The following is a 27503-nucleotide window of genomic DNA, read 5'->3' as shown; positions in this document are numbered from 1 at the left end:
AGTCAGTCAGAAACTCCCCTGTTGCTCGACACGCCATAGTGTGTGGACTGAAGCAGCAACAACAGAAGCTCCTCCCTATAAGAGCACATCTGGAACAGTGGAAAGGTGAACAGGCACATACCATCAACGTGGTCTGAGTCTAGGATAAAGTCATAACATTTGGGTTAGTAAGAGAAGCTACTTTTCTCCTGCAGGCTAAAAGTACAACTCCTCCACCTAACGTTGGGCCGCTGGTTTTCTGAACACACCCCAGTGGTGCATTTCTCCGATCAGGGAGTAAAACTTCAACCTGTACATCATCACTGACTGATAGCACCTACTAACTGCAGGTAAGTCATGTTAATATACTACATCCTGCTTAAGCTTCCTGCTTTCTGTTTGCCTCTTACTGTATCTAATTTCCTACTCTTTGTGGTGATGCATGATAAGATACGAAACCACAATGTCAATGTTAATGTATTTTCCATGCAAGTCAGGTCAGAGGAGACTCCTTTGTTTCAACAGCTAGCATGCATTAGAGTTTGCAAAACATGCCATTAAACAGTAATGCAATGTGTAACGCTAATTTAAATGAAAACCCAATACAGTATGCAAAGATATTTATGCTCTTTGGTTCAAAGTGTAGAAGTTGATATAGAAGAGTAGGCAATCTCCACCTAAATCATACAGATGTCATATGCTGTCGCATTTCCTTCATGAACTGACTTCCTGATTTGTTTTCACTTCTTACTTCTCATTCACTGTTTTATTTGAACATTCCTGTACAACAGTTAGTGTCCCCACATGTCTAAACTTGCAGAGCCACAATTATCAACATGTGCCAGAAGTCATCTTCAAGAATACTGCACAAATCATTTAGCCAAGACCTGGATTATTCATGTACTAACTAAATTAACACATTATTGGTAAAGGAGAAGCCTTGACGTTTAACTCTGAAAGACCAGCAATCATAAACCTTGTTTTTCTCAAAACACTGCCCTAATTTTATGAAATAATGACGGCTCTAATAACCTTTTAGCCTGTCAAGTGAGAATACTCTTTATTACTCCTCACCTTGTCTCACTTCTCTATGCATTCCCCTCTGTAGTCAGATTGACAACTGTTAACCCATTCAGCCCCATCACTGTCTGCCAATCCTGTGAATAGACTTGTCATAATAAGCTAGAGCAGCCCTTATCTGTACAAATCTAAATAAATATTGACTAACTTTATTTGAATTCATCACCTGTTTTTTCTCACCTTCTGTTTCCTGGAGCTGGCGTCATCTTCACATCATGACACTCCTCTCATGTCCAAGCCTCTACCTTCTTTTCTGCTCCTCACTGATTGTTTTCACTCTAACATTGCTGTAAAATGACACAAAAGAGTTATTTGAGACTTCTGATTTACCACTTCTAGTCATATTTTTCCTAGTTTGGCTGCTGGAAAGCTCTTAAAAAGGCTATTTTTCTACCAATGCCTGGTACAGAAATATTCCTGACATTTCTGCTTTTACTGGCAGTAAAAGCAAGCTCTTGTCTTGTTTCCAGGAATGTAGAATATAAAAAACTGCAAACCTTTGCATAAAATAATTCTGAAAATACCAGTTGGTGTCAGTGTGGCTGCTAATACAAATTCTCACTAGCAGAACATTCATAATCAAGGTCTTTCACTTTCCTCTATGTTTCACATGCTTTACTTCTTCTGCTTCAGCACTGTTTCCCTGAATCTTACTCAGTTCAGGCTCATGTGGTTGTGCTAGTCAGTTTGTGACTTAAATGCATTGTTATAATTTGAGGTTGTGTCACTTATGACCCTGAAAGTATATATCAGACAGACAGTTGACAACTGTTAGAGCATCCAAAAATAAAGCTAGATCCCAATGATCCAGCATAAAGTTTTCTTCACAGTCACTTATTCCCAGTGCTTTATAAGATGTCACTGTCTGGCCTGTGAATAACCTCCAGAAACTAAAACAGTCTGTGCTTACAATGATGGAAAGTCACAGAGCAGCAGCGGCCAAACACAAACTGCTCCACCCATTACTTCACTCTTAATATCATACAATGAGCTCATATTCACATTAAGTACCAGTTCTGGTGTCAGCATTAAAGAAGGTATGTTTAATTTTGGGGTGTTGCATTTACTTTTAAAGAAAGGGAGAGAGATAATTTGGTGCAGCCAGGCACACACAGGAAGTGTGTCGAAATGGCCTCATATCATACTTTGCGGAAAGCTCAGCTCCATCCTGTGCTCTGACCAATAGAAAAAGGAGCTGACCCAGGTAGAGTTGCAGCTGCTTCTTCATTTAACATATTCTTGCCTAATAGAACAAACCTACAACTCACATTAAGAGGTCGGCAGAATTGATAAAGAATGAGGCAGACATGCAGGGATTAGATGGTGTGAGTCAGGGGCAGGGAGGTGGGAGGGTTTACACGGTCAGGAATGTGGATGTGGATACACGAGATTGGAGAGGGAGGGTCATGCTGGGAAACACACTGGGTAGAAACAGGCAGGATGCCAGGATCTTTCACATTCCACCAACTTTGATAGTCACATTTTCACATGACTTCCACATTGGCTGTGAGCAACTATCAACTCTAGCCGATTAACATAAAAAAAAGAAAAGAATTATTCTTGTATTTTTTGCTTCACTGCCAGCTTGCTGGTCCATTAAAGAAGCCACAGAGAACTGGCAGGAGTGAAATTACAGTCTTAGGGCCTGGCTTTACAAAGCCAAAATTACAGGCAACCAAATCTGGATGTTAAAATGGGTTTCTTACAACAGAAACTACAGATGGTTGTGTAAAGGAATTAATTAGTTTTCCAATTGTTTTTAAATGTTAGGCCTAGTTCCACATGCAAATTACAGGCTTTTAAACCAGGTCAAGAAATAACATTTTAATTGTATTCCCTGAAGGAATATACCTATACATTATTTTAGCCACAGTCACATTTTTACTCTTTTCTAGCATCTAATTGTTAGCTTTTTCTCTCTAAAACGTAGAGAATCACTCTCTCTGGGTTTCTTCTTCTTCGTGAAGATGCTGCATCTGTATTTACATTTTTTTAAAGCTGTTATTACAGTGTGTTTGTGTGTGTCTGTGTTCATGCTGCATGCATTACTAAAGGATGCCATTAGGAGGGGGAAACAAGTGTGGCCGCTGTCAGAAGACAGTTTACTTTGCAGAAGAGGTCCTTTGTGATGGGCGGAGCTTCCACAAGTCTTGCTTCCTGTGCAGTGAGTCAACTCTTTGCTGCTTCCTGTCATTGTCAACGTGGAAACTGCTGAATTTCGGACACTTGTCATTACAGTCACAAGTAATACTAGCCTAATGTGAACTGTTGCTCATCTACGCTCAAAGAAAAATGTATATGCATGCATAGGTGGAACAGCATAATAAAAAAATGCTGTAATAGGCACCATGCATAGTCGCTTAAAAAAAATCCAAGATAGTGTTGTTGCTTTAATACTTATAAGCATGAAAATGTGTATATTTCCCTATATGAAAGATATCCTCCTGTATGAAATTTGAACATTGGTGTAAATTATTGAGTCTTATAAGAGAACCTTACTCTTTGTTTCTCAAGCTGAAATTTGACATTTACTGTTGATGAGATAGCTTTTTTTAAATCTAGAAAGCACCTTTATAGTTGATTATATAATATTAAATCATAGCTTCAATGTTTGGGCAATTACACATAGAAATAAAGTTCACCAGCAAAACAACATAATCTACCCACTTACAACAGCTAAGGGAATATTTTTTCTATATCCTTAAAAACACAAACATTGCAACAGTAAAACAACACAATTAAAAGAAATGTAATGAAATAAAAACGTCTTTTTCTGCCTCAACTTGAAAAATATGGAGTTGTAAGTGGAGTTATTTGTGTTCCTGTTTTAAATAAACATTCCTGTGATGGAATTTAGATAAGAACATGCTTCTTCAATAGAACTGTTCCATAAAAGGAAACCGTTAGGAGCCTATCTAATTGCAGGAATGTGCCCAAAAACATGTGCACAACTATTCAAAACAATAACATACATGTACAGTATGTGTGTGTGTTTTGTTTTGCAGTGGTGTGTGGGAAGAACTTGGACAGCACAACTGTAGCTGTTCGTATGGATGAAATTTACTGCAAGGCATGCTACGGCAAGAAACATGGGCCAAAAGGCTACGGTTATGGCCAGGGAGCAGGGACACTCAGCATGGACAAGGGAGAGTCTTTGGGTATTACACATGAAGAGTGAGTAACACACAAACATACACACTTCTTGATCTCTTTTTTAGGCCCTTTATCTACATCTTGTCTCTCTCTCCATTAGACCTGCACCTCATCGTCCTACCAGCAACCCGAACCCATCCAAGCTGGCTCAGAAGTTTGGAGGGTCAGACAAGTGCCCTCGCTGTGGGAAGTCTGTCTACGCTGCAGAGAAAGTGATTGGAGCCGGGAGTGTAAGGAAAAACACACATGCACACACATGTGCATGCTTGCAAAAAATACCCCCTTTTTAAAAATGGATCTTTTTATTCACAGTCATGGCATAAGACTGGATGTTTCACCTGTGCAACATGTGGGAAGAGCCTTGAGTCAACCACACTAGCTGATAAGGATGGAGAAATCTACTGCAAAGGTAAAACTTCCTATGCATGAAATGAAACAAAATAATAGCCTATTGTTATACAATTACACAGGAAGCCTGTATCTGAAACTGCACAAGCATTCTTTAACACATTCTTCAAACAAATAACAAATAACAAATTCTTCTTTTAAGAAGTACTTGTTAAGGTTAAGAACTAATCGAATTGTGTTCAAGTTCACTCTGAGATTTCGTTCATGGTCAAGAGGCTAGACGTTACTGCCAATAACATATCTATTATAAGTATATATAATGGTATTATATCATCGTATAGTAATATGTCTGACCTGTTTTCAATGCTGGTCCAGAGTGGTGAAGCCAGGCAGGTTGACCCGTGTTGATCCATGCAGGCTGCATTTGTCTGACAGAGATTATGATATTATGCACCATACTGTAACACAACATACACAGTGTGTCCTACTAAAAGCGCAAGATAGCACATCCTAAACTAGAGGAGGGGGGAAATGATTGGATGCAACACTCAAATTTAAATGAGAAAGAGAAAATTATCTGTTATGTTTTTATTAGTGGCCTGTGAGTTGGTGACTGAGTTGTAATAAACACAAGAATACAGCAGATGGCCCCCTACCTAAAGATATCCTCAAGTACACAACAATAACATTTTCAGGAATAGGAAAAATAGAGCATGTTTTTATACTGATTTGAAAGAACTGGTTCAGCATTCCACAAACCATAATTACAGTGCATTATTGATGTGCCCTTCTCTAACTCACAAAACATCCAGTGATGGCTGCATTCCATTTAGGGGAGCCAATTCCAAGACTCTGGTATTGTACGCATGCTCGCTAACTGATAGGGCTTACAGGGACACTTCGTGGAGCCATCTTTTCACCTTTACTTTCCTGCTTTGACAAGTCAAAAAGTCTACTGTAAAAAGGGTCTATTTCCAGCACTTTGTAACTTGGTTTTGAAAAGTGCTATAGCCTACAAATAAAGTTATTTTTAGAGGCAGTAAGCCCCATACTGAATTTGTCATCACGGCACAGGTTACTCCTTGATTTCCAAAGCAAAAGATAGCAGGGGAAACAACAAAAGTAGTAAGCAGGAAAAGAACAGGTGTAATTAATTATAGCATTAATGATGGTTTGTCCTCCACCCAGTTCCAGGGTTTAGTATTGTGCATGATGGAGAGGCAATTCCTGCTTTGATAAATCAAAACTGTCGGCTGTGGAAAAGTTCTATTTCAAGAATCCTCAAAGACTATCCTGTCCATGTGGATATTGAACATCTGCACATTAACAAATATGTATAATGCTTCCCAAGTTGCTCTTGAAGGGAAACGATTATGCTTAGCTAACGTTGGCCCGTAACCTAACCTCAGAACTGTATTGAGGTCACATAGCATTATTATTTGTACATATCATCCAGCAGCGAGTTGGTCTTCAAAGTTTCTAGTGGTCCTATAGATAGCTTCTTTCTAGTCTACCTAAAAAGATCAAATGTTTGCAAAGGGCTACACCAACGCTCAAACACAATATCTCCAAGTCCGTTTCCCCTCTGCTGATGTCCCAAATGGGGCTAACGTTAATGCTTTTGACGTTGCTAGGTTAGCTAGCTTTGACTCGAATGCATGCGAGGCACCAACTGGGGTTAACTGAAGAATATGATGTTGATACCATAGTGTGTGGTGTTTTTTGACATTACCTTTCTTTTCAACAGGCTGTTATGGCAAACACTTTGGTCCCAAGGGATTTGGGTACGGACTGGGAGCCGGGGCGCTGTCGCATACCAAGTAACTTGGTAGAGACCACTGAGATCTCTGTTGACAGGTTTCCAGAAAGCTGCATTTCTGTCTTCTTCCTGCAGAGGGCAGTCTGCACCTGACAGCCACATGCTTGATAAAAAAAGCTGTATTATACTATATTATTGTACAGTGAGAAATATAACACAATTTCTCCCTTATATTGGCCAAAAATCATAACTAGTGCTGTTACAGTAAATCTTAATACATAGGCCTAATCCATAGGCCTACATAATAGTGAAACATTAGGCCCTATTTACGTTTTTAACACTTTATTGATGAATTGCATTGCTCTTACTGTTTTTTTTTATTTGTCCCTCTTATGAAATCTCACTAGGCTATCATTAAACAGTATTCTATGTAACAGAGTAAATGCTGCTTTCTTTATATGTTATGCTTTCCAAACAGCATGTTAATAAATAAAGTTGAAAGATTTTGGTGCCAGTTTTTCTTAATTGGTGCAGAAATTACATAAGAACAGGTGAGTGAAACTGTAGGGAATAGTGAAGTAAAGTATTGAAAGGTGACGTTCTGTGTGTAAGTTTCAAGAAATGTCACAATGTTCATTGTATCCATTCCTTTTATAACATCGCAGTGACACATCACAGTGCTGGGACCTGTCTTGTAAAGTTGGGGGAATTACAGCTGCACTATCCTGCTATCTGTCACCTTAGAGCCATGTTACTGTCATGCACGTGAAGGATGACTAAAAGTAGCCTACCATTAAGCTCACTCCAATAAGAACAGTACAGTGAAACCTCAGAGTAATAAGCTAGGCTTGTTTGTTAAGAACATTGTGACATGTTTCTCCACTTCGTTTAACTTTAATCATTACATTCAGGCCTGTCATTGGTTTCAAACATGCCTAGCCTACTATTATTTCAGGATGTGTACATTTTATATGAACAGTAGCCTACTATAACATGTGTAAGCTATAAAATATGCAAAACAATTAAAACTGGGATTGCTCCAAAACTTTGTTGTTGTTGTTGTTGTTGTCGTTTCTCTCTCACACTGGCATATTAGCATACAACATCTGACTTCTTTATCCACCCTGAACCTCCTTTTTAAGCTCTCAAAGCATGCTCAAAGAGACACAAGATGAAGCAGCTTGTCATAAATCATTTTTGGAACTTGGAGGGGCAGCTAAATGTGAATTAACTAATTTATTTTAGTTAATCCACAAAATAAATTTAATTTTATAGCCTAATGTGACCTGAGTGTGAGGGCTCAGGGCTGTAGCCTATTTCTGTTCACACACACACACACACACACACACACACACACACACACACACACACACACACACACACACACACACACACACACACACACACACACACACACACAGTACACGGTGCTGTAAAATAGACGGGGATTTCATAAACAGCCCGGATCTCCTCCTGCCGTCATCAGGAGGCGGGGACGGTCCACAGGGAAGCCGGGCATGTTCAAACATATCCAGGGAGACCAGTCTACTGTACCAACCTCAACGGAGTACGGTCGTTGCGCATGCATTAGCTTTATACGCAGACTTTAGAGAGTGTTGTCTTGGCTATTATTAATGCCATAGCTCAAATTGATATGTTTTCCTGAGGGGCACTTGACTCCGATACAGTAACAAATGAGATCTGTATTTAATGGATTAATTTCGAGGCGTATCACTGCTGAAGATGACTGTCTAAGTTTCGGCTCTGAGTTCGGCTCAATGTGGCCATGTCTTTCCCGGCTAAAGTGATCAGAGACGGGCTGCTGGAGAAGCGCAGCAGCGGGCTCCTCCAGCTGTGGAAGAAGAAGCGCTGCGTTCTCACAGAGGAAGGGCTGCGCCTGCACAACTGCAAAGGCGGCGGCTCCAAAGCAAAGGAGCTCCGCTTTGAGCGCATGGCCACGGTGGACTGTGTGGAGTACAAGCGAGGGCTGGTGTACTTCACCGTGGTCATGGCTACGGGAAAGGAGATTGACTTTAGGTGTCCGCAGGACGGCACGGCGTGGAACGCGGAGATTGCTCTGTCATTGGTGCGCCATAAGAACCTGCAGGCCGTGCAAACAGGACGGAACAGACACCTGTCCACAGCACACCTGGGCAGCACTGGGGAGGATGAGGAGCTCTGACCTGTTAAAGGTATGCCTTCCTCGGGTGGTGGAGGTGAATTAGACTAGGGCTGGCATCAAAATGCAGGTTTTACTATTTAGTGATTGGATGGAATGTAAGCATCCAGACTTTTGGGAAATGAGATGGCCCATTGCCGAGAAGCACTTAAGCATCAAGCTACAAGTATCACTTCAGTGTTTAGATGTCAGTTTACACTGTCAGTTTTTCCTTACTGTGGTCATCGGCCTTTACTGCACCACCACAGTCGTCTTAGGACATAAACTCACTCTCACTTGAGGACATAATTACGATACAATGTGAGCCTCCAAAATAACATCTGCCTGCCTCTCCCTCACTAGGCAGCCAAGTATTTTTAAACACACACACACACACACACACACACACACACACACACACACACACACACACACACACACACCTACACTACAACCACCCACGCACGCACGCGCGCGCGCGCACACACACACACACACACACACACACACACACACACACACACACACACACACACACACACAGCCTTTTCTTATGTATTTAACTGAACTAAATTGGACATTTGGAGTGACCAGAGCTAAGCTTTTCCACATTTAGGACACAATCAGTGTCATCACATGACAACAGTGTTATTTACTGAAACTAGTCACTGAAGTCTCAAATGTTCATGAACTGAGTGTGTAAGTTTGAACTATGAGCTCACAGTCCAGGAATCCATGGCGATGCTTCTTTAAGAGAGCTGCAGTAGTCAAGTGCCCAAATTAACTCAGTAGCCGTGGTAACAGTGTAATATAACTCACTAAAAACATCATCAGCCGCACCTGTGTTGAATATATAAATTAAGAATTTGATATTTAAAAAATGTGCCTTTCTCTTTTTCTCCAGCCTTTCTACTTCTTGGGAGTGAACCAATCAGGGTGGAGAAGGGTAGATGACACCAGATCCATCAGCTTGATTCTGTGGTGCACAGCATGATGGGATGTACAGAGCAGCCATCAGTGAAAAATGGATTGAAGGGGAAAGAAGAAGTGTCACAAACACTCATCTTGTCTTTCTACATGAGCTTTTTCACGCTGTCACACAATGCCTAGGAATCTTATATACTGTAGGTTATCGTGGAGACTGCTGCGTAAGGAAAAGATGGCGTTATTTAGACAGCAACTGTAAAGCTCGGACACTGTTTACCCCTTGTGCCTTGATGTTTAAAAAAAATCTTCCATTTTGGACATATTTTTCCTACCTATTTCTAATGTTGCTGAAACAGGAGTCACTTTATTTCTTCAGTCTTGCTTTTGATGAAAACACATTGCTGTTTGACTGGCTTTGAAACCTTTTGTTATATGGACAGAACAGATGCATGCTTTTTCTAAAGTTAAACATGAAGAAGAAACATTTTGCTAATATTCTTTGCACACTGTATTCTATATATTTGCTGAAACCATGTACAGTATTACACTTTTAAAAAGATTAAATACATTTTCCTCTGTAATCGTAGAGTTTTTATTTTTATTTTTGAACAATGCTGTAGTTCTCTGGAACATATGTCTCTTAGAGCTATAAAGTCAGCTGCAATTCTATTATTACTAAGCTCATCTGTTTCCAGTTGTGGTGTAACCTTGCTGTTATATCCTCTAGAAAATACACACATCCCCAGACACATAGACACACACACTGTTACGTATGTGCTAAAGTCAGGATACCTTTTGTTGTGTGGAGGACTAATGAGAAGCACAGTGAGCCTGAGGCATGTGCACACAAACATCCTCCCACATATACTAACCTACAGAAGCCTTTACGGGCACACCCAGCATGAAGTTCAGCAAGGTCTCCGCATCAGCAGACTCTCGTTAGCGAGGCCTAGCATTATATTGTTCATTCAAGGATGCTTTGTGTGTCAAGAATATAGCACTGAGTGTGTGAGCTGTGTTTGGCTGTGGGGCTCAGAGCAGGACAAGAACAAAGGGTTGATTGTGTAGAGACTTCTCCCATTACTGTGGAAAACCCCAAAGCTAGCCACACCACATGAGTCAGCAAGCAACCAGGAGTACTGCAAGGAGTGGATACACCCAGTGATGGATCATTGGTCAAAACAGTGTGTGTGTGTGTGTGTGTGTGTGTGTGTGTGTGTGTGTGTGTGTGTGTGAAGGAGATCTGTGGAGAGGAGCGAAGTAGTGGTAACGGTATGTGCAGTAAGTCTGTTAAAGGCAGGGTTGGTAGCTATTACACCCCGACAGCAATACATAATTTATAGGCTCTGAGAAAAGAACAAATAAGATCCGTAATCTGTCGCTGCTGTAATCCTATAAAAATGCCGGCCAATCACTGCCTCAAGGTCCGCTTGAAGAACCAATGAAATGCCTCCTTGTCGCACTGCGTGTACTCTTTGAGCCTGAGCTCAATGCGCCGCATTGCTGACAGTGGTCCTGTTTGTTTTAAACATTCTGTATGATAATATTAGGTGTTTGCTAGTCTCGCATTGCCAGACCTTCCTCCACAGCGCTGGGGACGAGGGTCTGGCGAGCCCACACAGCATTCCGGTATAGGAGAAAAATGTGCTTTGGTTTATTGCCATTTCTTTAAACCAATCACAATTGTCTTGGGCGGCGCTAAGCACCGCACGGAGCAACGGCGCCTCTGCAAAATAGCCTCGGGAAGGAACTTGTTTCAGTGAAACGTATACGTTCAAAGGTTGTTTTAGTCGTGCAACAGAAAACTCAGATTCAACATATAGTCTAGCTAGCTGTCTGGATTTACCCTGCAGAGATCTTAGGAGCAGTTAACCATAGTACTCATAAATCCACCGGAGTTTAAAATGCCAACACAAAGAAAGCAGAAGGTAACGGACATCCGGCCGAAATAAAAGACATCCAAATTTCCGGCGGCACCTGAACAATCCTGGAAGTGGAACGTCGTAGATATATACTAGGTGTTTGCCTACCGGATAATGAGACATGAAGTAAAATTGCAGTCCTTTCTCTGCTCTGCTCTGAAGCAGCAACACAGCGGTACTCATGCAAGTCTGTGCGCGGGCCGGAGCCCTGAGAGCAGGGGGAGGGGTTAGACGGAGCCCCGAGGAGATGCTACTTTCAAATCTTGCTAACTTTTCAACATTACCAACCCTGTCTTTAAAGGTCCAGTCCTTCAGAGTGTGTGCTCACACTACTCAGTGGAATGTCGTGTCTAAACATCGTAACCTTTGTCCAGGGTGTCTGGTTTTCTCAGCAGATAAACAGATAGCAACTGATTTTCTCAGCACTTTCTTTCAGCAGATAAATAGACATAGACAGTGACCTGCAATTTCATATACCAAATCCTAGAACATGAGCTTATCTAGAGGTGAATGAATATTAGTGTGTCAGTGCTTGTAGAAAAAGAAAAAGAGCATGTGTGTGCATACTTCTTTGACAAGGACTCAAAATGACTCTTCAAAATGTTTTACAGGTCTTCTTCTAAGGCTTTACCAAATGGAGCTGTTGTTTGTTGTGTGAGTTTTAAACCACTAGAGGTCTGTTTCTCTTGTTGAGTAAAGAAAACTTCTCTATTCACTGTTGTTTGGTTTGGTGTAAGTGTGTGTCTGTGAGGCTTGTCTGTGATTTGCACATCAACGTTTTTGGCAAGTTTTCATTTAGTGCAGGCTCCTATTTGTTTTTTGATTAATATCATCTGTCTTGTGTATCTAATATTTGGTTTTACAAAAAAAAATTACAGTTTTTGGCTGTATGTGCATTATACTTTTGGTTTATATTCTCTTCAATCCAGCGTCGTTGAACCAGACCATACCATATCACTGTGTGAAATGCGTCGTACTGTCTTTTTTCCTTGTCTTTTATAATGCTCTTGGAATTTCTTGGACCCTGATCTGTGAGGGAGCCTCTTAATTTTGTATGTACAATATTGGCACAACATGCCCTTGGCATCTTAAAAGCATTGCAATTTTTGATCAAAAGAGGCTAAAGGTTTTAGAGTAAAAAAGAAATAGACATCTTGAGAAAGTGAACCCAGTTAAAGTAATATGAATTCAGGGAACACAAGAAGGAAAAAAGTATCTTGTCAACATGTATTAAATGAAACATACTATGATAACATCAAACAAATGGCATCGTAGTAATTTGGCCACTAGCTCAATGGTTCAATACCATTTCCAAAACCCGTGTACAACAAAAATATACACCCCATGGTAGCGCTACAGGAAAAAGTGATGGGATCATCAAAGACATTAGGAGTCACCCTCTGTGGATCACGAATGTCTGTACAAAAATCCATGGGATTCCATGTAATAGCTGTTAAGATATTTCAGTCTGGACCAAAGTGGTGAAACAATAGACCGAAGTTTCCATCCATTGAGCCGCTAGTGTGGCTAAAAATACTGTATAACAACACAGATGACTTCTATCATTACACGGCACAGGTGTTGTCACGCTCTCTTTCTTCCAGCAGTTCTAACAACTACTTCTCCCATGTTTATATTGTGTCAATTCCCTTTCCATACAATCTGTAACCAGTATAAAAATTCCATGACTGTGTTGTGCAAAGGTCAAATCTCCAGGCTCTAACTTCTGGCCCATGGTTTATAATGAATCTATGAGAGACAAATGGACAGAGCAAGACTAGGCAGTTAGAGAGATGGGGTTGACTAATTATAGCCTCCACTAACAAAAGAGAAAGAGAGAGCACGACAATGGGGAGGGGGGTGCAGTTAAATAGAGGGACACCAAATCGTTGGCCTCATCTCTGATCTGGCCATCCTGCCTCTGCTGTTGTCGCATCTCTCTCTTTCCTGCTTCTGACACCGGTAAGGTCCCTTCATGGTGTGGTCTGTAAAGCTCTTCAGGTGTGGTGTTAGGCCTATTACTTCCTTCTGTGCATATATATGGTACACAAACTGAATGGATGGCAGTTTGAACAGATATAAATTTGTCTGGTACAACCATTTATTTGTTGAAAATTTGTAGACCTTATCCACATTTTCAAACAACTCTGAAATCTAATGGTTTATGCAATGGAAATGTAGTCTAGCAGGGGGATCAGTATATAATGCCAATCCAGTAAGTAGGGATTTTAGAGATGTAGAGCAAGGGTTTTGATGTCATTTTGTTGATAGCCTGGTTTCATCCTTAGGGCCGTGGATGCACTTAAACCATAGTGCTAATTAGCCAGTACACTCTGCAGGATGATCAATTGAAATAATACAAACTAGTCGGTTTAAATATGTAGCCAAAGCAACTCTGTTAAAATCTGAAGCTGACATGAACTTTTCAAAGCAGCTTGGGCTTTTATTTTTTTTTTTGCATTGCAATATTGGCTGTACCACAGAGGCTCATAAGCATCCATGAGATACTGGCGGTAAATCCCTGATCCAGGCTGGGCACCCCAGAGCACAATCACCCTCCACAGCTGTCTATCAGATGTCCCCCAGTCTATTTGGGGAGACAGGCCACTCTAAATTCCTCTCCCCGAGATAATCCTGAGGAGAAAGAAGGGGATGAGAGACGGGAGAGATGGATGAGGGATGGCAATCAGTCTGGAATTTTCCTAATCCGTTGGAGCAGCTTGTAACCCCATCATGCTAGGAGGTCTTAGGAGCCATTTTCAACTGGAATCAACAAGTAAAATGGGAGAGAGAAAGGGTGAGAAGAGGTGAGATAGAGAAGGGTTGAGGGCTGTAAATCACTTGTTGATTAGATAAAGGCCAGAAGGCCATGCGAATGAGGGAGAGAAAGGGTAAGCTAATGCGATGACAAAAGTGAAAACAACACTATAGAGATGAGCTGACAAGATGACTTAAAGGTCCCATGTTATGCTCATTTTCAGGTTAATACTTTAATACTACTATTTTGGGTTTCTACTGGAACATGTTTACATGCTTTATTGTTCAAAAAAGATTTTATTTTTCCTCATACTGTCTTGTCTTAGTATACCTGTATTAACCCTCTGACAGTTAGTCAGTTAGTTAGTCCAATCTGCTCTGACCGGTCAGCTTTTCTAGGTCTTTCACATCTGCGCTCTTGGAGTCTCTGGACCATCCCTGCAGCCGGGGAATGACTGTAACAGCATTTTCTTTTTTTAATCACAACCGTACAGAAGTCTAGTCATTTAAAAGCACAGTTTTAAAATAAGTGCTGTGGGCATTTCTCTGTAGATTTAGCATTTTGATAATTTATACAGCACCTAGACCTGCTTTATTATCAAAAAATAGAACATAAAAACATGGAATTCTCACTTTTTACAATATGGGACCTTTAAAAACACAGTCTCGCCTTACATTTGGTAGATGATATTTCTGTCCACTGTGAGGTCTGAGAATTATTTGGAAACCTGGGACATTGATTCCTGATTCCTGTTGAGTTTCTCTAATGTACATTTGTGACACACACAAACAAGATGCCATGCATTCATCTCCCTTGTATTGGGGTGGATACAAGTATCAGCAGCAGAGATCTCAAAACCTCAACACTAGACTTAGGAAGTTTTGTATGATTGGCCGGCTGACTGCTTGACACATTCTGAAAAAATTGTCATAGAGAAGTGTGGAAAGATGATCTGGCCCTCCAAAGGCTGATGAACAAACACTGACAACTGTTCAGAGTGTGTGTGTGTGTGTGTGTGTTTCTAATCTCTTCTGTCTCTCCTCCAGTGAAATCTCATCAGCAGGATGCCTGAGCATGTGTGAGTGATCAGGCTTTGTGGTCTTATTATAGACCATTTACTCATTCATTCACACACACATAACACAAAACAAATATTTCTGAGCTTTGTTTAGGAATATTCCTTTGTCTTTCCTTTCCTTTAAATATTGTCCTTTTTTTTTTACAGGCAAGAGGTAAGACCATTTTTTATCCCTGACTGCTAAATTATTTGTGAATGCTACAAATACGAAACAATTCAGATAATGATATTAAAAGCTGCAAGTGAAGTACTAACATTTTAATCGTGTTGTCCTGAACTATGCTCTCCATCCAGAGGAAGCCAAAGATCTCAGCTTCGAGGAAGCTGATGCTCAAGGCAAGAGATGTTTCCACCAAACTATGATGTAATACATGTGTTTGACCATAGGAGAGCAGCAGAGGTCCTGTTCTTTGTAGCTGTACTGTATCCTCTGATATACAGTACAGATACATCTGAACATCCAGTCTGTACCGTGAGACCTGAATGTTTCTATAAAAAAAACTTTTAAACTTGATGTGCTTTACCAGAGCAATGTAAAAGCATCCTGTATTACATTGTATTATATGTCGATTCATATGTGTGCAGAGTCTGATGGTGGCAAAGGCCAAGGAGGAATTGGAACAGGAGGTTGTGGTTAAAGAGGAGGAGAAACAGAACTATCTGTCAGAGAGAGCTCCTCCTCTAAACACCAGCAGCCTGAGTCTTGCGCAACTACAGGTAACTTACTCAAATTCTCCCACGTCCTTTTCATTCTTCACTCCCTCCACTGGCTGGTCATTTAAAATTTAAAACCTGTAAAAGCTGCAGCTCCCATTCTACTACAGGCAATTGTTGTCGATCCAGGATGCAAACAACCTTTTTTCAATGATGTTTTCAAGAACTCTGCAGATAACTGTCTTGCACTGCTGCTTCCTCTGCCTCCTCATTAAAAACTAATACCCCTCTAAAAATGGATTTCTACTTCAGCAAATTCTGTTAAATTAAAGGAAGTCAGAGCACTAAAGCTCCGTCATATAGAGGATATAAAGGATGATGATCTGCAACTGCAACTTTTTCAGATGCACAGATTTTAGGTTGCTGTGTGTGTATATGTGCAGGACCTCTGCAGAGAGCTTCATGCCAAGATAGATGTGGTGGATGAGGAGCGATATGACATTGAAGCCAAAGTCATGCTCAACACACGTGAGGTATACATCACTTCCTCAGCCCATTTCCATGTGCTATGGGCTGAACTCACATAAGCAGATGGAGCAGAACTGTCACCATGTGAAAATCCTGCAGTACTAATGGTCTTGGTCATTAATGACCAATGGTCAATTGTCTTTTGATTCTCTGCCCCTGGTCCAGATTAAAGACCTTAACATCAAGGTGTTGGACCTCAGGGGGAAATTCAAGAGACCTAGTCTCCGTCGTGTTCGTGTGTCTGCTGATGCCATCCTTCGCTCGCTGCTGGGCTCAAAGCACAAAGTCTCCATGGACCTCCGGGCCAACCTGAAGTCTGTCAAGAAAGAGGATACTGAGAAGGTGTGTGGAGACGGGAATAAAAGACGAAACACACTCATGCATGCACGCACACACTGAACACAAGCAAACCAGTGCAAGCAAGATGTCTACCTTCCTTAGGGCAAGCATGCAAGGTAGCTTTCAAATGCATGACATCAGTGCTTAAAGTGCCATATGGAACACCTGAAAAGTGTGTATATGTGTGTGTGAAGGGTGTGTTTGAGATACCAAGCAGTAGGCCAGTGCAGGGCGGTGACCGTGTGTGTGAGTGAGAGGAGGTACGGTACATAAGACAATGATCCCATTGTACACAGAAGAGTAACTTTTGTGAGCGGTTCTGTTTGCTGGTGTGTGTGTGTGTGTGTGTGTGTGTGTGTGTGTGTGTGTGTGTGTGTGTGTGTGTGTGTGCGTGTACGTACATGTGCAGATTAGCCGTGGCGGGTGTGTATTTGTGTGTGTGTGTGTGTGTGTGTGTGTGTGTGTGCCTGAATGGATGTGTTTGTCTCTGAGTGCATTAGGGGCTGTAAACCAGTTATACTAGCAGTTATACACTATTATCATAGGGGATTCCCAGGTGACAACATGGGCCTCAAAGGCTTAGGCACAACAATGACGATAATACGATATTCTGATCCTGCTCTACTTCACAGTCTCTTTAAAAAAAAAAAAAAAGACTCATTCTTTTATGCCATTTAACTCTCTACTGCATCTGTCTGCAGAAGAGGCCTGTAGAGGACAGTGACTGGAGGAAGAATGTGGAGGCCATGTCAGGGATGGAGGGAAGGAAGAAGATGTTTGATGCTGCTAAGGGTCCTGCCCAGTGAACCCAGAAGGTGATGGGCTGGGCTGGAGTCATGTGAGCGACATCACTCCTCCTGCATCTGAATCAGTTTTGTTTTCTAACGGTCTATTGCAGGTTCTGGATTTCTGTCATTCTTCTGTAAGCCCCTGCCATGTCCCTACACTCCTGAGGTTTTCTCCACTTCCCTTAAGAAGTGATCGGTTTGCTGTTCATTGATATGGTGCTATTATTTGTATTGTTCACATAATTGATATTGCACCTAAAACCCAGAGATTTAGTCTTTGTAAAGCAAATTCAAAAAAGGCAGCTTGTGTTTCTAGAAGACAATTGTGGATAGTATTGTAATCAGCAAGCCAAATGATATTATAGCCAATAATAACATGGCCCGGCCAACTTAAACTGCATCTTTGATATTCTTGCTTGGTGATAGACTGTCCAAAAGCATGGCCTGTGGTTTTGTGAACTGTGAAAATGATTTGCACTTCATCAGCTGGATTTATACATGCACAAACAACAACAGCAACAGCAACATCAATACTGTAAAACACACAAAATGCATCTTCATTTCATTGTGCTTTCTTCTGTATAAATGTGTGCTCAATTAACAATGGCTTTCTTTAAATAAAGAAATGGGGCAATCTTCATCCCTCTAAGATAATAGTCATCTTGTTATCGCTGTCTTTCCTTTGCAGTACTGCAAGCTTCAAATGTTAAGATACAGCAAAGATATCAATAGCCCACTCAGGAGTAATTGTAATCACTTTAGTGATCCCCTGTCTTTATCAAGTCAACATTTCAATTTGTCCAACACTATGGTTTTTGACCAAATGTCAAATACCTACAAAACTAATGTCATCCACCTCAGCCTCAGCTGTAATTTGTGTTTGGTGCTCATTTAAAACATGTTAGCATGCTAACATGCTAAACTAAGATGGTGAACATGGTAAGCCCTATAAGTGCCAAATGTCAGCATGATAGCAATCATTGTGAGCATTTTAGCATGCTGACGTGATTATTTAGCTCAAAGCACAGCCCTACTAGCTGCTAGCAATGCTGTACAGTTTTATATTAGAGGACTGTAAAAGGAAAATATTGAGGAACTGAAGAAATGCACCTCTGACACAGAGGCCCTTCTGCGAGACAGCAAATTTCTGCTGATATGCTTATGCGCCTGACAGCTGTCCACGGCATCATCCTGTCCACAGCTTTAGCGCTGTCCGTTTTGCATGCTCATAAAGCACACCCTGAAAAGTGCTTCAGTAATGATGCTTTAATCATCACCTTATCCCTGTGGATGCAAAGAACCTGCAGTATATCATGTGTCACCGAATAGATTTCCCCCTCCATATTAACACTAAAGCAACACAAAAACACATGACAGTACTGATGCATGCTTTGCCTCTTTGGCCAGGAAGTGACATGCAAACAAGTCCCATTCGATAGCATCTTAATGGTACAAGCTGCCTAAAAGCCAACCTTCTACAAATATGAGTGAATTCACAAAATATGAGCAGCTTCACTCATATTTGTAGAAGGTTGGCTTTTAATGCCCACACACAAAAGGTAGAATCTGGATGAGCATCAACAGCTACACGTTACCTGTAATTATGATAGTAGCTCATCCTGTTTATTGTGGCATCATGGTCTGCACAGAATAAAGCAGGTACAGGTTTGGTAATAAAGCCAGGTGAGGTGGAGGGTGTGTGTGTGTGTGTGTGTGTGTGTGTGTGTGTGTGTGTGTGTGTGTGTGTGTGTGTGTGTGTGTTGGACTGAGCCAGAGTCTGGGTCAGAGTCCGACATACTGGGCTGAGAGGACAGGTGTGGCCTTACACAGCAGAGCAAACAGTCTGACTAACACTGTAAAGAGACTCACTGCCCATTGCAACAAAGCATCAAAACCAGTTTGACATAGAATATAGTTTCATATAGTTTTCCTTTTACTATTAAACTCATCAATTCAGTTGACATTTCTTTAAAAAAAACTTATTTCCACTGATGTTTTTTGCTATTTAATTGATCTTTATTTCTATTTTAGTAGATTTTTATTCTCTTTCTGTTTTGTGTGTTTGATATTTTCTAGTTAATTTGCTTTGCAGCTGTTTTTTCTAAAGTGCTATATTCGCAGAACCTTTTTTCTGCTTTCTTTTCTACAGTATATCACTCCTTAATGGTGAATATTTAGTAATTGCTGAGTAACTGCTGTTTTACACTCCCAAAACTTCTATCAACTTTGATTGATTTTTTAAATTTTTTATTATTGTTCACTTATTACTGCGTATTGTGTTTGCTTTAATGGCAGCTTTAATTGTATAGCAGCAGTGTGGAATGCCCACAGAAAAGTGACTTGTCACAGCTATCATAACTGCCATATTCCCACCATACAAGGAAAAGCTCTCTCCCTCTCTCTCTCTCCCTCCCTCTCTCTCCCTCCCTCTCTCTCTCTCTCAGGTGGGTAGCTCACCTTTGTGGTCATGTGATGCCTTAGTGAGCTGCACCGGGGTAAAGGTGGACTGCATTGTGCCGCTCTGTCTGTAATTTGACTGCCGCCCATAGAGTGCTAATCAGTCGACTATTTTCTGTCTGTGAGCGAAGTGCACCTGGAAACTTTAATATATTTGCGTCCAATATGTCCATCAGTCGGAAGAACTGGTCGGCTCTGTCCAGGTAGGAACTTTTTCTTTAAAGTGAATATGACACCTGTGTTTGAGAGCACCATCTGCAGCTGCTGCTTTTTGACAGTAGATGTTATGGAATTTAACTTTAGTCACTGAACTAGCATAAACATAGCTTACTGTTGCAGTCGAGCAGAACAAAAATGAGTTTATAATATTCATTTAGGGGCATTATAATATCTGTAGTCAGCAGCCCACACTAGCTTTATGAAACAGCTACTTTCTGTTTCCTTTTGTGTCATTATTATTAAATAATAGATAATAGACTAATAAATGCTGTATTTTCTACACACATCTTGCACGATACTAGACTGATTGTTATTTAAAGTTGTTCAGACAAGCAACCAACTGCAACTCTCCTCATAAACAGTTGATGAACAAGTATAGCAGGTTCTGTGAAACCGTTATAACTGCAATCTCTCCTTTCCAGCAACCAAAACAAGCAGCTCATTGGATCAATTCCTGTAGATTTCATGTTGAGTTTTGGATCTTCATTTTTGTCTCTGCCTCGGTTTTATTTTCTGTTTTACCTCCACATTCTCTGATTGTTATGTGCGTGTCCTGTGTGCATTATGATTCTGTGCTCAGCCTGGCACGCCAGTGGACAATGGAGGACGAAGAGGAAGTGGAAAGGGAGAGGAGGAGGAGGGTGAAGAGCTCAAGCAGCATCGCCGACCCCGATGACAACTTCAGCCAAACAACCGGAGGCATGCCCACCAGTGACAGCGCCTTAGGGACAGACTCCACAAGTGAGATGTCCCAGGGCCTTAGCAGGTTATTTTCACAATTTAGTAAAGCACTTCATTTATTTGTACTTGTCAAAGCGTGATCTATAGACTGTCTGAACATGATTCTGTTGCTGTAGGTGTGTGCTCTGCTCTTCTTCTCTATGCATGGTTTATGCACTGCTACTATCTCTCTCTTTCTTCTGTCTTTCATTCTCTCCATCTTTGCTGTATGTTAGAGGGCCATAGGCATGCTAGTATGTGAGAATCCATCTGCTTTTAATGGTTTTAGTGGATGGATTTTAGAGGCGGAGAGAGAGGATTATTACACTTTTCTGCCAATGGGAGTGTGTCATATGTAGTTTTCAAACACATGAAGAAACCTTGTACTGTACCAAGCGTGGAAAGCATGAAAAGCTATCAAAAACACCACCAGCTGAGTTCCTGAAGCAGAAGCAGTCTTCAAAGAGAGAAAGGAACTGTAGAGAAATTAGAGAAACACAATCAGACACAGGACTGACAGGTCCTTTCCCTCACTAGAGACAATCCATCATATATCTGTCATTCACGTGCGTGCATAAACTGGTTCTTTTCAGTGTGGAGCAGATTCAGCTGGACTTCGTGGAGATGCTGCGAGTCCGTGATGAAAAGCGGAGGATGAGGCATGTGGAAATGCTGAGACAACAGAAGGAGGTAGGGGAGGATGAAGCGGAGGCCTGCAGTGGAGGAGGTAGGGTGGAGCTACTGGGGGACATGGATGAGGAGCAGGGTAGTGTGTTGCCCTCTGTGAAAGCCACATCCAAACCACAACCACCTCCAAAAACAGCCTCTTACAGCCCCACTAGCAGCACTAACATCACAAACAGACAAGTAAGACTGAAATTATGTGGTGGTGGTGTTGTTGTTGTTGTTGTTGAAGTTGAATATTTTGTTATCATAGTTATTAAATGACAACATAACTCAGAGTCTAAAGCAGCTCTGTGAGGCTCACTTAGGCATTCTCACAATTACAATGCTATGCTAATATGCTAATGTATGTACAATGCTATGCTAATATGCTAATGTATGTTCAGCAGGTGTAATGTTTTCCATATTCACCCCCTTAGTTTAGCATTTTAGCATGCTTACATTTTCTAATTATTACAAAACATTAAGTACAGCTGAGGCTGATGGGAGTGTCATCAGTTTTGCAACTGAGATTTTGACCTGATGATAGTGCTAGATGAAAAGTCACTGGATCCCCAAAGTGGTAAGGATACATTATCTCGGAACCATGAATGTCTGAACCAAATTTTGTGTTAATCTATGCAGTAGATGTTTAGATATTTCAGGGGGAAAGTGAACACTTTGACGTACTGTTGATGCTAAAGGAGAAGTTAGGGAAGCAACAAAGTCAGTAGGATTTAACCTCTGGGGAACATGAATGTCTGTACAAAATGCCATGGCAATCCATCCAACACACTAGTTGTCGAGAAAATTCAGTCTGCACCAAAGTGGTGGACTGACCGACCACCACTGCCATTCCTGGAGTCATTCTGTTAGCTTGGCTAAAAATGACAAAGTATGTAGTATCACAGACAGACAAATCCTTTGACAAGACAGGTAGACAAGCACTCACATACAAACTATTAATGCTTCACTTAGTCATAACAGTGCTACCAATAGGGCCACCCTGCAGTGTGGTTAATCACAGTTAACTGTTACCCCACACAGAGGCAGAGTCATGTTAATCATTTTCTATATTCTACAAAAACAACTTTTTTTCTCCTCAGGTGAAGATATTAATGTTATGTGTTCTGTAAAGATGGAGACACATTGTATATTTTCTTTGAGTACACAAACATCAGAATATATAAATGATTGATAGAATTTGAGTCCTGTCTTATTACTGGACTTACTGCACTCTTCGCGTGAATCGAATGACCATGCAAATCATCTATAAAACTTTGATAAGGCTTGCTTAAGGTCATAACTTTAACTTTATCTTCCATTACACTGGCAGGCAGCTCTAATTCAGTGTTTCTGCAAATTAGGCTATAACTGCACGTGTTATGTAATGTGAGGCGTGTCTCCGGTGGTTCTGTTCAAAAGCTTCTATGTTGTGCGCTCATGTTGATTGTCTCTCCTGTTTGTTTCTTTGTTAGCATGAAAATGGACAGTCGTCGAGCAATGACCGCGATCCCAAGCCATCGTCCAACCCGCCTCGCAAGTTTGTCAGGTTAATGATCACAATATACTGCATGTCTGTTGCTCTTTTCATATGAGTCATCGGGAAAGATCAAATACAGATTTTTACAGAACATTTCTTTAAGATAAGATTAAGGATATCGATTCCACACAGGGAAATGAAAGTGCAGCAGAGGAGTGCTACAGTGTAGTTGAGCAGTGAAATCGCAACCAAAAGCAAGTAATCTGATAAAAGTATTAAACCATATGAAGACAGCCATATGTGCTTACTGACCAAAGTCTTCAAGAGACACATTTATTTAGATATTCAGTAAATATAACCAGATGGAAACTCACATAGATGGACTTCTGTCTAATCAAGATCAGCTGGCAAGATAGCTAAGCAAGAATATTGTTTTAGAAGATCGTAGACAGCAAAAATTTCAAAAGGAGACTTGAATAGGGTGCGGTAAAGACATAATACTCTGCAGCTTTACTGTGAGTTGGAGAACTGGTTGCTTTCTCATGCACATCTTCAACTGACCTTTCAGTTCACTCGTGTTTCTGGTGTTGCAGTTCCGTCTCCATCTCACTCGACAAAAGCCCCTCCGCCAGCGGGTGCACAAGTCCCATGAGCCCTCACTCTCCGACGGCCCCCTACTCACCTCGAGAACACTGGCCATCGCCTTGCCAGAGCCCCTCTCCTAGGGGAGCTCAAAGCCCTGCTCAGAATGGACACACACAGGAGGTATTTTAACACACACACACACACACACACACAGTCAGATATCATTTACAACATAACTATCTATGCTTCATGTTTTGATTGTCTCAAGGAGTTTGGCTGCAAAGTTCTGATGCCGCTGCTCATCAATCCAATAAAGCAGCAGCAGCATCCTCTAGTGTTTAAAGAGTAAAAGTTACAGTCTTTGTGCCAATACAACCAAACTATCATTGGCGCCTTAGTTAAGTAAACAGTGTTGAAGAATACAAGAGATGCTCACTGGAGCTCGTCTTCATCTGAATGGGAATAGTTCATTCTGATCCTATGTAGCTGTAAATGTTATATTGCTTTACCTTTAGACCAGCGTGAATGGCTCTTCCTCCAACGACAACTTTGAACAGACGGCCAAACCAGCGTTCGTCAGACAGAGCTCCAGGACTATATCTTTCAGGGTAAAACCACACACACACACACACACACACACACACACACACACACACACACACACACACACACACACACACACACACACACACACACACACACACACACCCTGCTAAATGCCAACATTAATCTTTGCCTATTTGACTGTAATACAAGGTTTAATCTCGCATCAGCTGTTAGACTATCAGTTCAGGGTAATTTGGTTGTGCCACTCAGGCTTCGGGCTTATGCTAATAGCTGAAGCAATATTTACCAGCTTTTACTGCTGACTGGTTGCTTTGTTAACACCCTAACTCATCACAAGAGACGGGATATTTGTGCTGGTCATTAGTTGCTGATATTTGGACGACTGTAAGGTCTGCTAACGCGCATTCACATATGCTTGGTTTTCCACAGATGATGAGGAAGAAAGAAGAGGAGAGTGCGCCGCTGCAGAGGAGGTAAGGCAACATCCTTGTCTTTATTTTAAGTTCATGTCTTTGTATCTGTCTACCTCAGTTTGGTTGCTGACTGCTGTATTCTGTTGTAGTGCGAGTGTGAGGTTGGCCTCCAAGAAGTTTGAATCCAACACAGTAAGATTCTTAGCTATCTTATCCAATTTCTTAGTAAGATTTACAGTCATCACAGACAGAAAGGTATTCTTTCAATATTGGCTGAGTAAAAAGATTAGCAATGTTGACTTGGATCATGGATCATTGTGCATCAAAACATAATAAAATGTATGTTATTTGTGTTAGAGTTGTACATAGATGATGTACAGTGTGTATAATGAGTGTGTGTAATGTTAATGATCCAGAACCAAAATGAAGATGAAGACAAAGCATCACCCCTCCAGAGAAAGTGAGTTTGTACAGCCAAATGATTTTCTTTTACCTTTTCTAAAAGTTTGAATTATAGTTATTTTAGTCAGGTAAGTCAGGCAAGTGTACAAAGCCCTTGCATATGTGCATTCTGTTTTGTTCAGCTCCAGGCAGAGGATTTCATCCAGGTCCATCCAGGAGAAGATGGAGAGACTGGCTCAGGCTGCACAGGTCAGACTCTGCAATAAAACAGAATAACTCAACTTAATCACCGTACAAGTAAAAAAATATATTTTTTTACATCTCGCTGATGTTTTTTTCTCAACTCTGCTTCCTATATGTGCGTAGAAGTCCGAAATAATCTCCAGATCTCCAGACGTAACCCAGAGGACCCTGTTTCTGCTGGACGAGGTGTCCAGGAAGAGAGGCCTCTTTGAGAAGGAGAAGCAGGGGGCGAGCCCCACCAGCCCGGGAGTTTCTAGACAGGTACATTCATTACTCACAATCACCTATCAGATCTGCATGGGCATCAGTGCATGGATTGATATTATTAGCATGTATGGGCTCTGATTATTTCACATCTCTGTCGGAAATTCACAGGAATTTAGGAGCTTCACATCAGGAATGTCAGACCGGATCAACCGCTGGGTCAACAAGACCAACGATACTGGGTCTTCACTTCCTACTGTGAGGCTATTTGCATTGTTACATGTCTGCTAAAACTGCATCATGTAAGAAGTTCAACACATGTAGCATCTGGCAGCTAGAGGGCAGTAGTACTCTTTAATCTACTGCATGTGCCTCAAGAGCAGGATATATTTGTATTCTTCCTGCTGCTTACCTTTGATTAGGATGCCCTTACCAAACCAATTCACATTATGTTCCTTGTTGTTTTTGAAAATAGGTTTTCTCCTCTAGTTCTGGCAACTATGATTATTTATGATTTAAATTAATAGGAAATATCAGTATTTTTATTCTGAAAGCAACATTCATTCTGTTCTCCTATAGTGGGGGATGTTTAACTTGTGGTGATTAGAGACTTTAGTTCAGAGTTCAACCTGACAACTGATTGACTTAACTTCAGAAGTTTAGTCCAAGTTCAAAACCGTTTCTATGACATACCTGGGTTGCTGTTAGTTTTAACAGCAAGGTATCCATGGCTACGGGGACACTGCCATTTTCGTTATATAGGAGCAAATAAAGATATTTTTGGTTATCATATAGAGAAATGTATCTGACACGTATCAGTATTCATAGAAAGCATATATGTAGAGATAGATAGAGAGAGAGAGAGAGAGAGAGAGAGAGAGAGAGAGAGAGAGAGAGAGAGAGAGAGAGAGAGAGAGAGAGAGAGAGAGAGAGAATATATCTTTCTCTTCTTTTGTGTGTTGTATTGAGGGTTGATTGTCTTGTAAAAATAAGTGTGATCATTTTTCAATTTTCTATTTGCAGGACTTGAGACATGTGGACATCATTGGTAAGAGGAGCCTGTTTGAGACCAGAGAGGAGAACAGTGTCCCAAAACCCAGCCCTGGAAAAATCTGCAAGTGAAGGATGTCTATTTATAATGGCCAACAAGTAAGATTACTGTCCCACACGACTTTAACATGACTTTAATTTGAGTAGGAAATAAAAATGTGTTTCTTCAGCAATAATTTCTTGCCTTTCTGTGCCCTTATTTGTAGGATTTAGTAGACGGTGACGAGGATGCCATGACTGACTGATTCTTTCTTCAAGCTTTTTATGTTTTTTTGACTACCCTGCCAAAGCACACAGGAGGAATAGATATGCCAAATAGAGAAAAAAGTGAGTTGAGGATACTGCTTTTAAAGTAAGGAGGCTTTAATCATACACTAATGCATTGCTTCAAGTAGAATAAAAGTCTTATTTAAACATTGACATTACATGAACATTAATGTGTGAGGAAGGGTAAAAAGCAAAGTTGACATGAGAGGAGAAGAACAGTGATAGAAAAACAGGGAGGAAAGTGATACATTTGTTTTAAAGCTCTTCAGCCATTTGCCTTAACTTTGTGTAATTTTTCAAGCACTTTAAACAGGTGTAGGTTTTAAGGCTAATAACGTCTATTTTTATAGAATTGCAGCGGTGGGAGTTGTAATTGTATGTTTTTTTGTCTAATCAGCTAAAATATACCTTTTGTTCTGTGTCATTGTGGGCAAGATGCTGCCTGTCTAAGGAATAAAATGTTTTATTACCACACGTCTGTCATAAATTTCTTCTAATTGCTTGCTTACACAACATGGAAATATATGTTGTATACATACTCTGTAACATCACTTATCTCAGCAGAGGGAGGGGGGGAGGGGGTAGATAAGAGCTGGATGCCTGTGTTCTGTCAGTGGCAGGTTGCCATACAAGGGTGAGAAAATGTGTATGTGATGTGTGAGTCATTGTCTGTGAGCAACTGTGTGCTTTATCTTGATCTTTTTGGCACTGCAAACCAGACTTGTGGACACTGCGGCCTTTTTTGGGATTGGTGATAAT

General features: G+C 40.9%; 4 protein-coding genes across 6 annotated transcripts; all 4 read left to right on the top strand.

The window, feature by feature from the left end:
* On the top strand, positions 1-6823 carry csrp1a (cysteine and glycine-rich protein 1a). The gene is made up of 6 exons (XM_031311420.2): positions 1-329; positions 3114-3223; positions 4065-4233; positions 4313-4442; positions 4525-4621; positions 6308-6823. Exons 2-6 carry the CDS (start codon positions 3115-3117, stop codon positions 6382-6384), a joined length of 582 nt encoding a protein of 193 aa, XP_031167280.1. The 5' UTR covers positions 1-329; position 3114; the 3' UTR covers positions 6385-6823.
* Positions 6824-7764: 941 nt separating this feature from the next.
* phlda3 (pleckstrin homology-like domain, family A, member 3) lies at positions 7765-9990 on the top strand. The gene is made up of 2 exons (XM_031311459.1): positions 7765-8511; positions 9382-9990. Exon 1 carries the CDS (start codon positions 8106-8108, stop codon positions 8499-8501), a length of 396 nt encoding a protein of 131 aa, XP_031167319.1. The 5' UTR covers positions 7765-8105; the 3' UTR covers positions 8502-8511; positions 9382-9990.
* A 3127-nt stretch (positions 9991-13117) lies between these two features.
* On the top strand, positions 13118-18127 carry tnni1a (troponin I type 1a (skeletal, slow)). Of its 2 annotated transcripts, none has more exons than XM_031311448.2 (8): positions 13118-13288; positions 15131-15162; positions 15310-15316; positions 15457-15498; positions 15748-15879; positions 16260-16349; positions 16510-16686; positions 17385-18127. In XM_031311448.2, exons 2-8 carry the CDS (start codon positions 15149-15151, stop codon positions 17487-17489), a joined length of 567 nt encoding a protein of 188 aa, XP_031167308.1. In that variant the 5' UTR covers positions 13118-13288; positions 15131-15148; the 3' UTR covers positions 17490-18127. The 2 variants fall into 2 exon arrangements, with proteins under 2 accessions (XP_031167308.1, XP_031167307.1); XM_031311447.2 differs by having other exon boundaries at positions 13199-13284; positions 15130-15162.
* A 1815-nt stretch (positions 18128-19942) lies between these two features.
* On the top strand, positions 19943-27218 carry lad1 (ladinin). 2 transcript variants are annotated; one of them, XM_031311445.2, is made up of 14 exons: positions 19944-20131; positions 20728-20913; positions 21461-21734; positions 23009-23082; positions 23607-23778; positions 24114-24206; positions 24595-24638; positions 24728-24770; positions 24995-25038; positions 25163-25229; positions 25347-25484; positions 25599-25685; positions 26451-26576; positions 26684-27218. In XM_031311445.2, exons 1-13 carry the CDS (start codon positions 20094-20096, stop codon positions 26547-26549), a joined length of 1359 nt encoding a protein of 452 aa, XP_031167305.1. In that variant the 5' UTR covers positions 19944-20093; the 3' UTR covers positions 26550-26576; positions 26684-27218. The 2 variants fall into 2 exon arrangements, with proteins under 2 accessions (XP_031167306.1, XP_031167305.1); XM_031311446.2 differs by lacking the exon at positions 24114-24206 and having other exon boundaries at positions 19943-20131.
* The last annotated feature ends 285 nt before the right edge of the window (positions 27219-27503 follow it).

This window comes from Sander lucioperca, chromosome 12 (assembly GCF_008315115.2).
Source record: "Sander lucioperca isolate FBNREF2018 chromosome 12, SLUC_FBN_1.2, whole genome shotgun sequence".
Lineage (NCBI taxonomy): Eukaryota > Metazoa > Chordata > Actinopteri > Perciformes > Percidae > Sander > Sander lucioperca.
The sequence above is the reverse complement of the archived record's forward strand: the minus strand, read 5'-3'. Positions and strand labels throughout refer to the sequence as shown.

Bases quoted from the DNA above. Each gene is read 5' to 3' on its own strand.
- csrp1a (XM_031311420.2), top strand. From the start codon at position 3,115: ATGCCATTAGGAGGGGGAAACAAGTGTGGCCGCTGTCAGAAGACAGTT. The intron at 3,224-4,064 runs GTGAGTCAACTC...TTTGTTTTGCAG, and splicing joins CAAGTCTTGCTTCCTGTGCA to TGGTGTGTGGGAAGAACTTG. The intron at 4,234-4,312 runs GTGAGTAACACA...TCTCTCCATTAG, and splicing joins TTGGGTATTACACATGAAGA to ACCTGCACCTCATCGTCCTA.
- phlda3 (XM_031311459.1), top strand. From the start codon at position 8,106: ATGTCTTTCCCGGCTAAAGTGATCAGAGACGGGCTGCTGGAGAAGCGC.
- tnni1a (XM_031311448.2), top strand. The intron at 16,350-16,509 runs GTATACATCACT...CCCCTGGTCCAG, and splicing joins TCATGCTCAACACACGTGAG to ATTAAAGACCTTAACATCAA. The intron at 16,687-17,384 runs GTGTGTGGAGAC...ATCTGTCTGCAG, and splicing joins AGAAAGAGGATACTGAGAAG to AAGAGGCCTGTAGAGGACAG.
- lad1 (XM_031311445.2), top strand. From the start codon at position 20,094: ATGTCCATCAGTCGGAAGAACTGGTCGGCTCTGTCCAG. The intron at 25,485-25,598 runs GTACATTCATTA...GGAAATTCACAG, and splicing joins GCCCGGGAGTTTCTAGACAG to GAATTTAGGAGCTTCACATC. The intron at 25,686-26,450 runs GTGAGGCTATTT...TTCTATTTGCAG, and splicing joins CTGGGTCTTCACTTCCTACT to GACTTGAGACATGTGGACAT.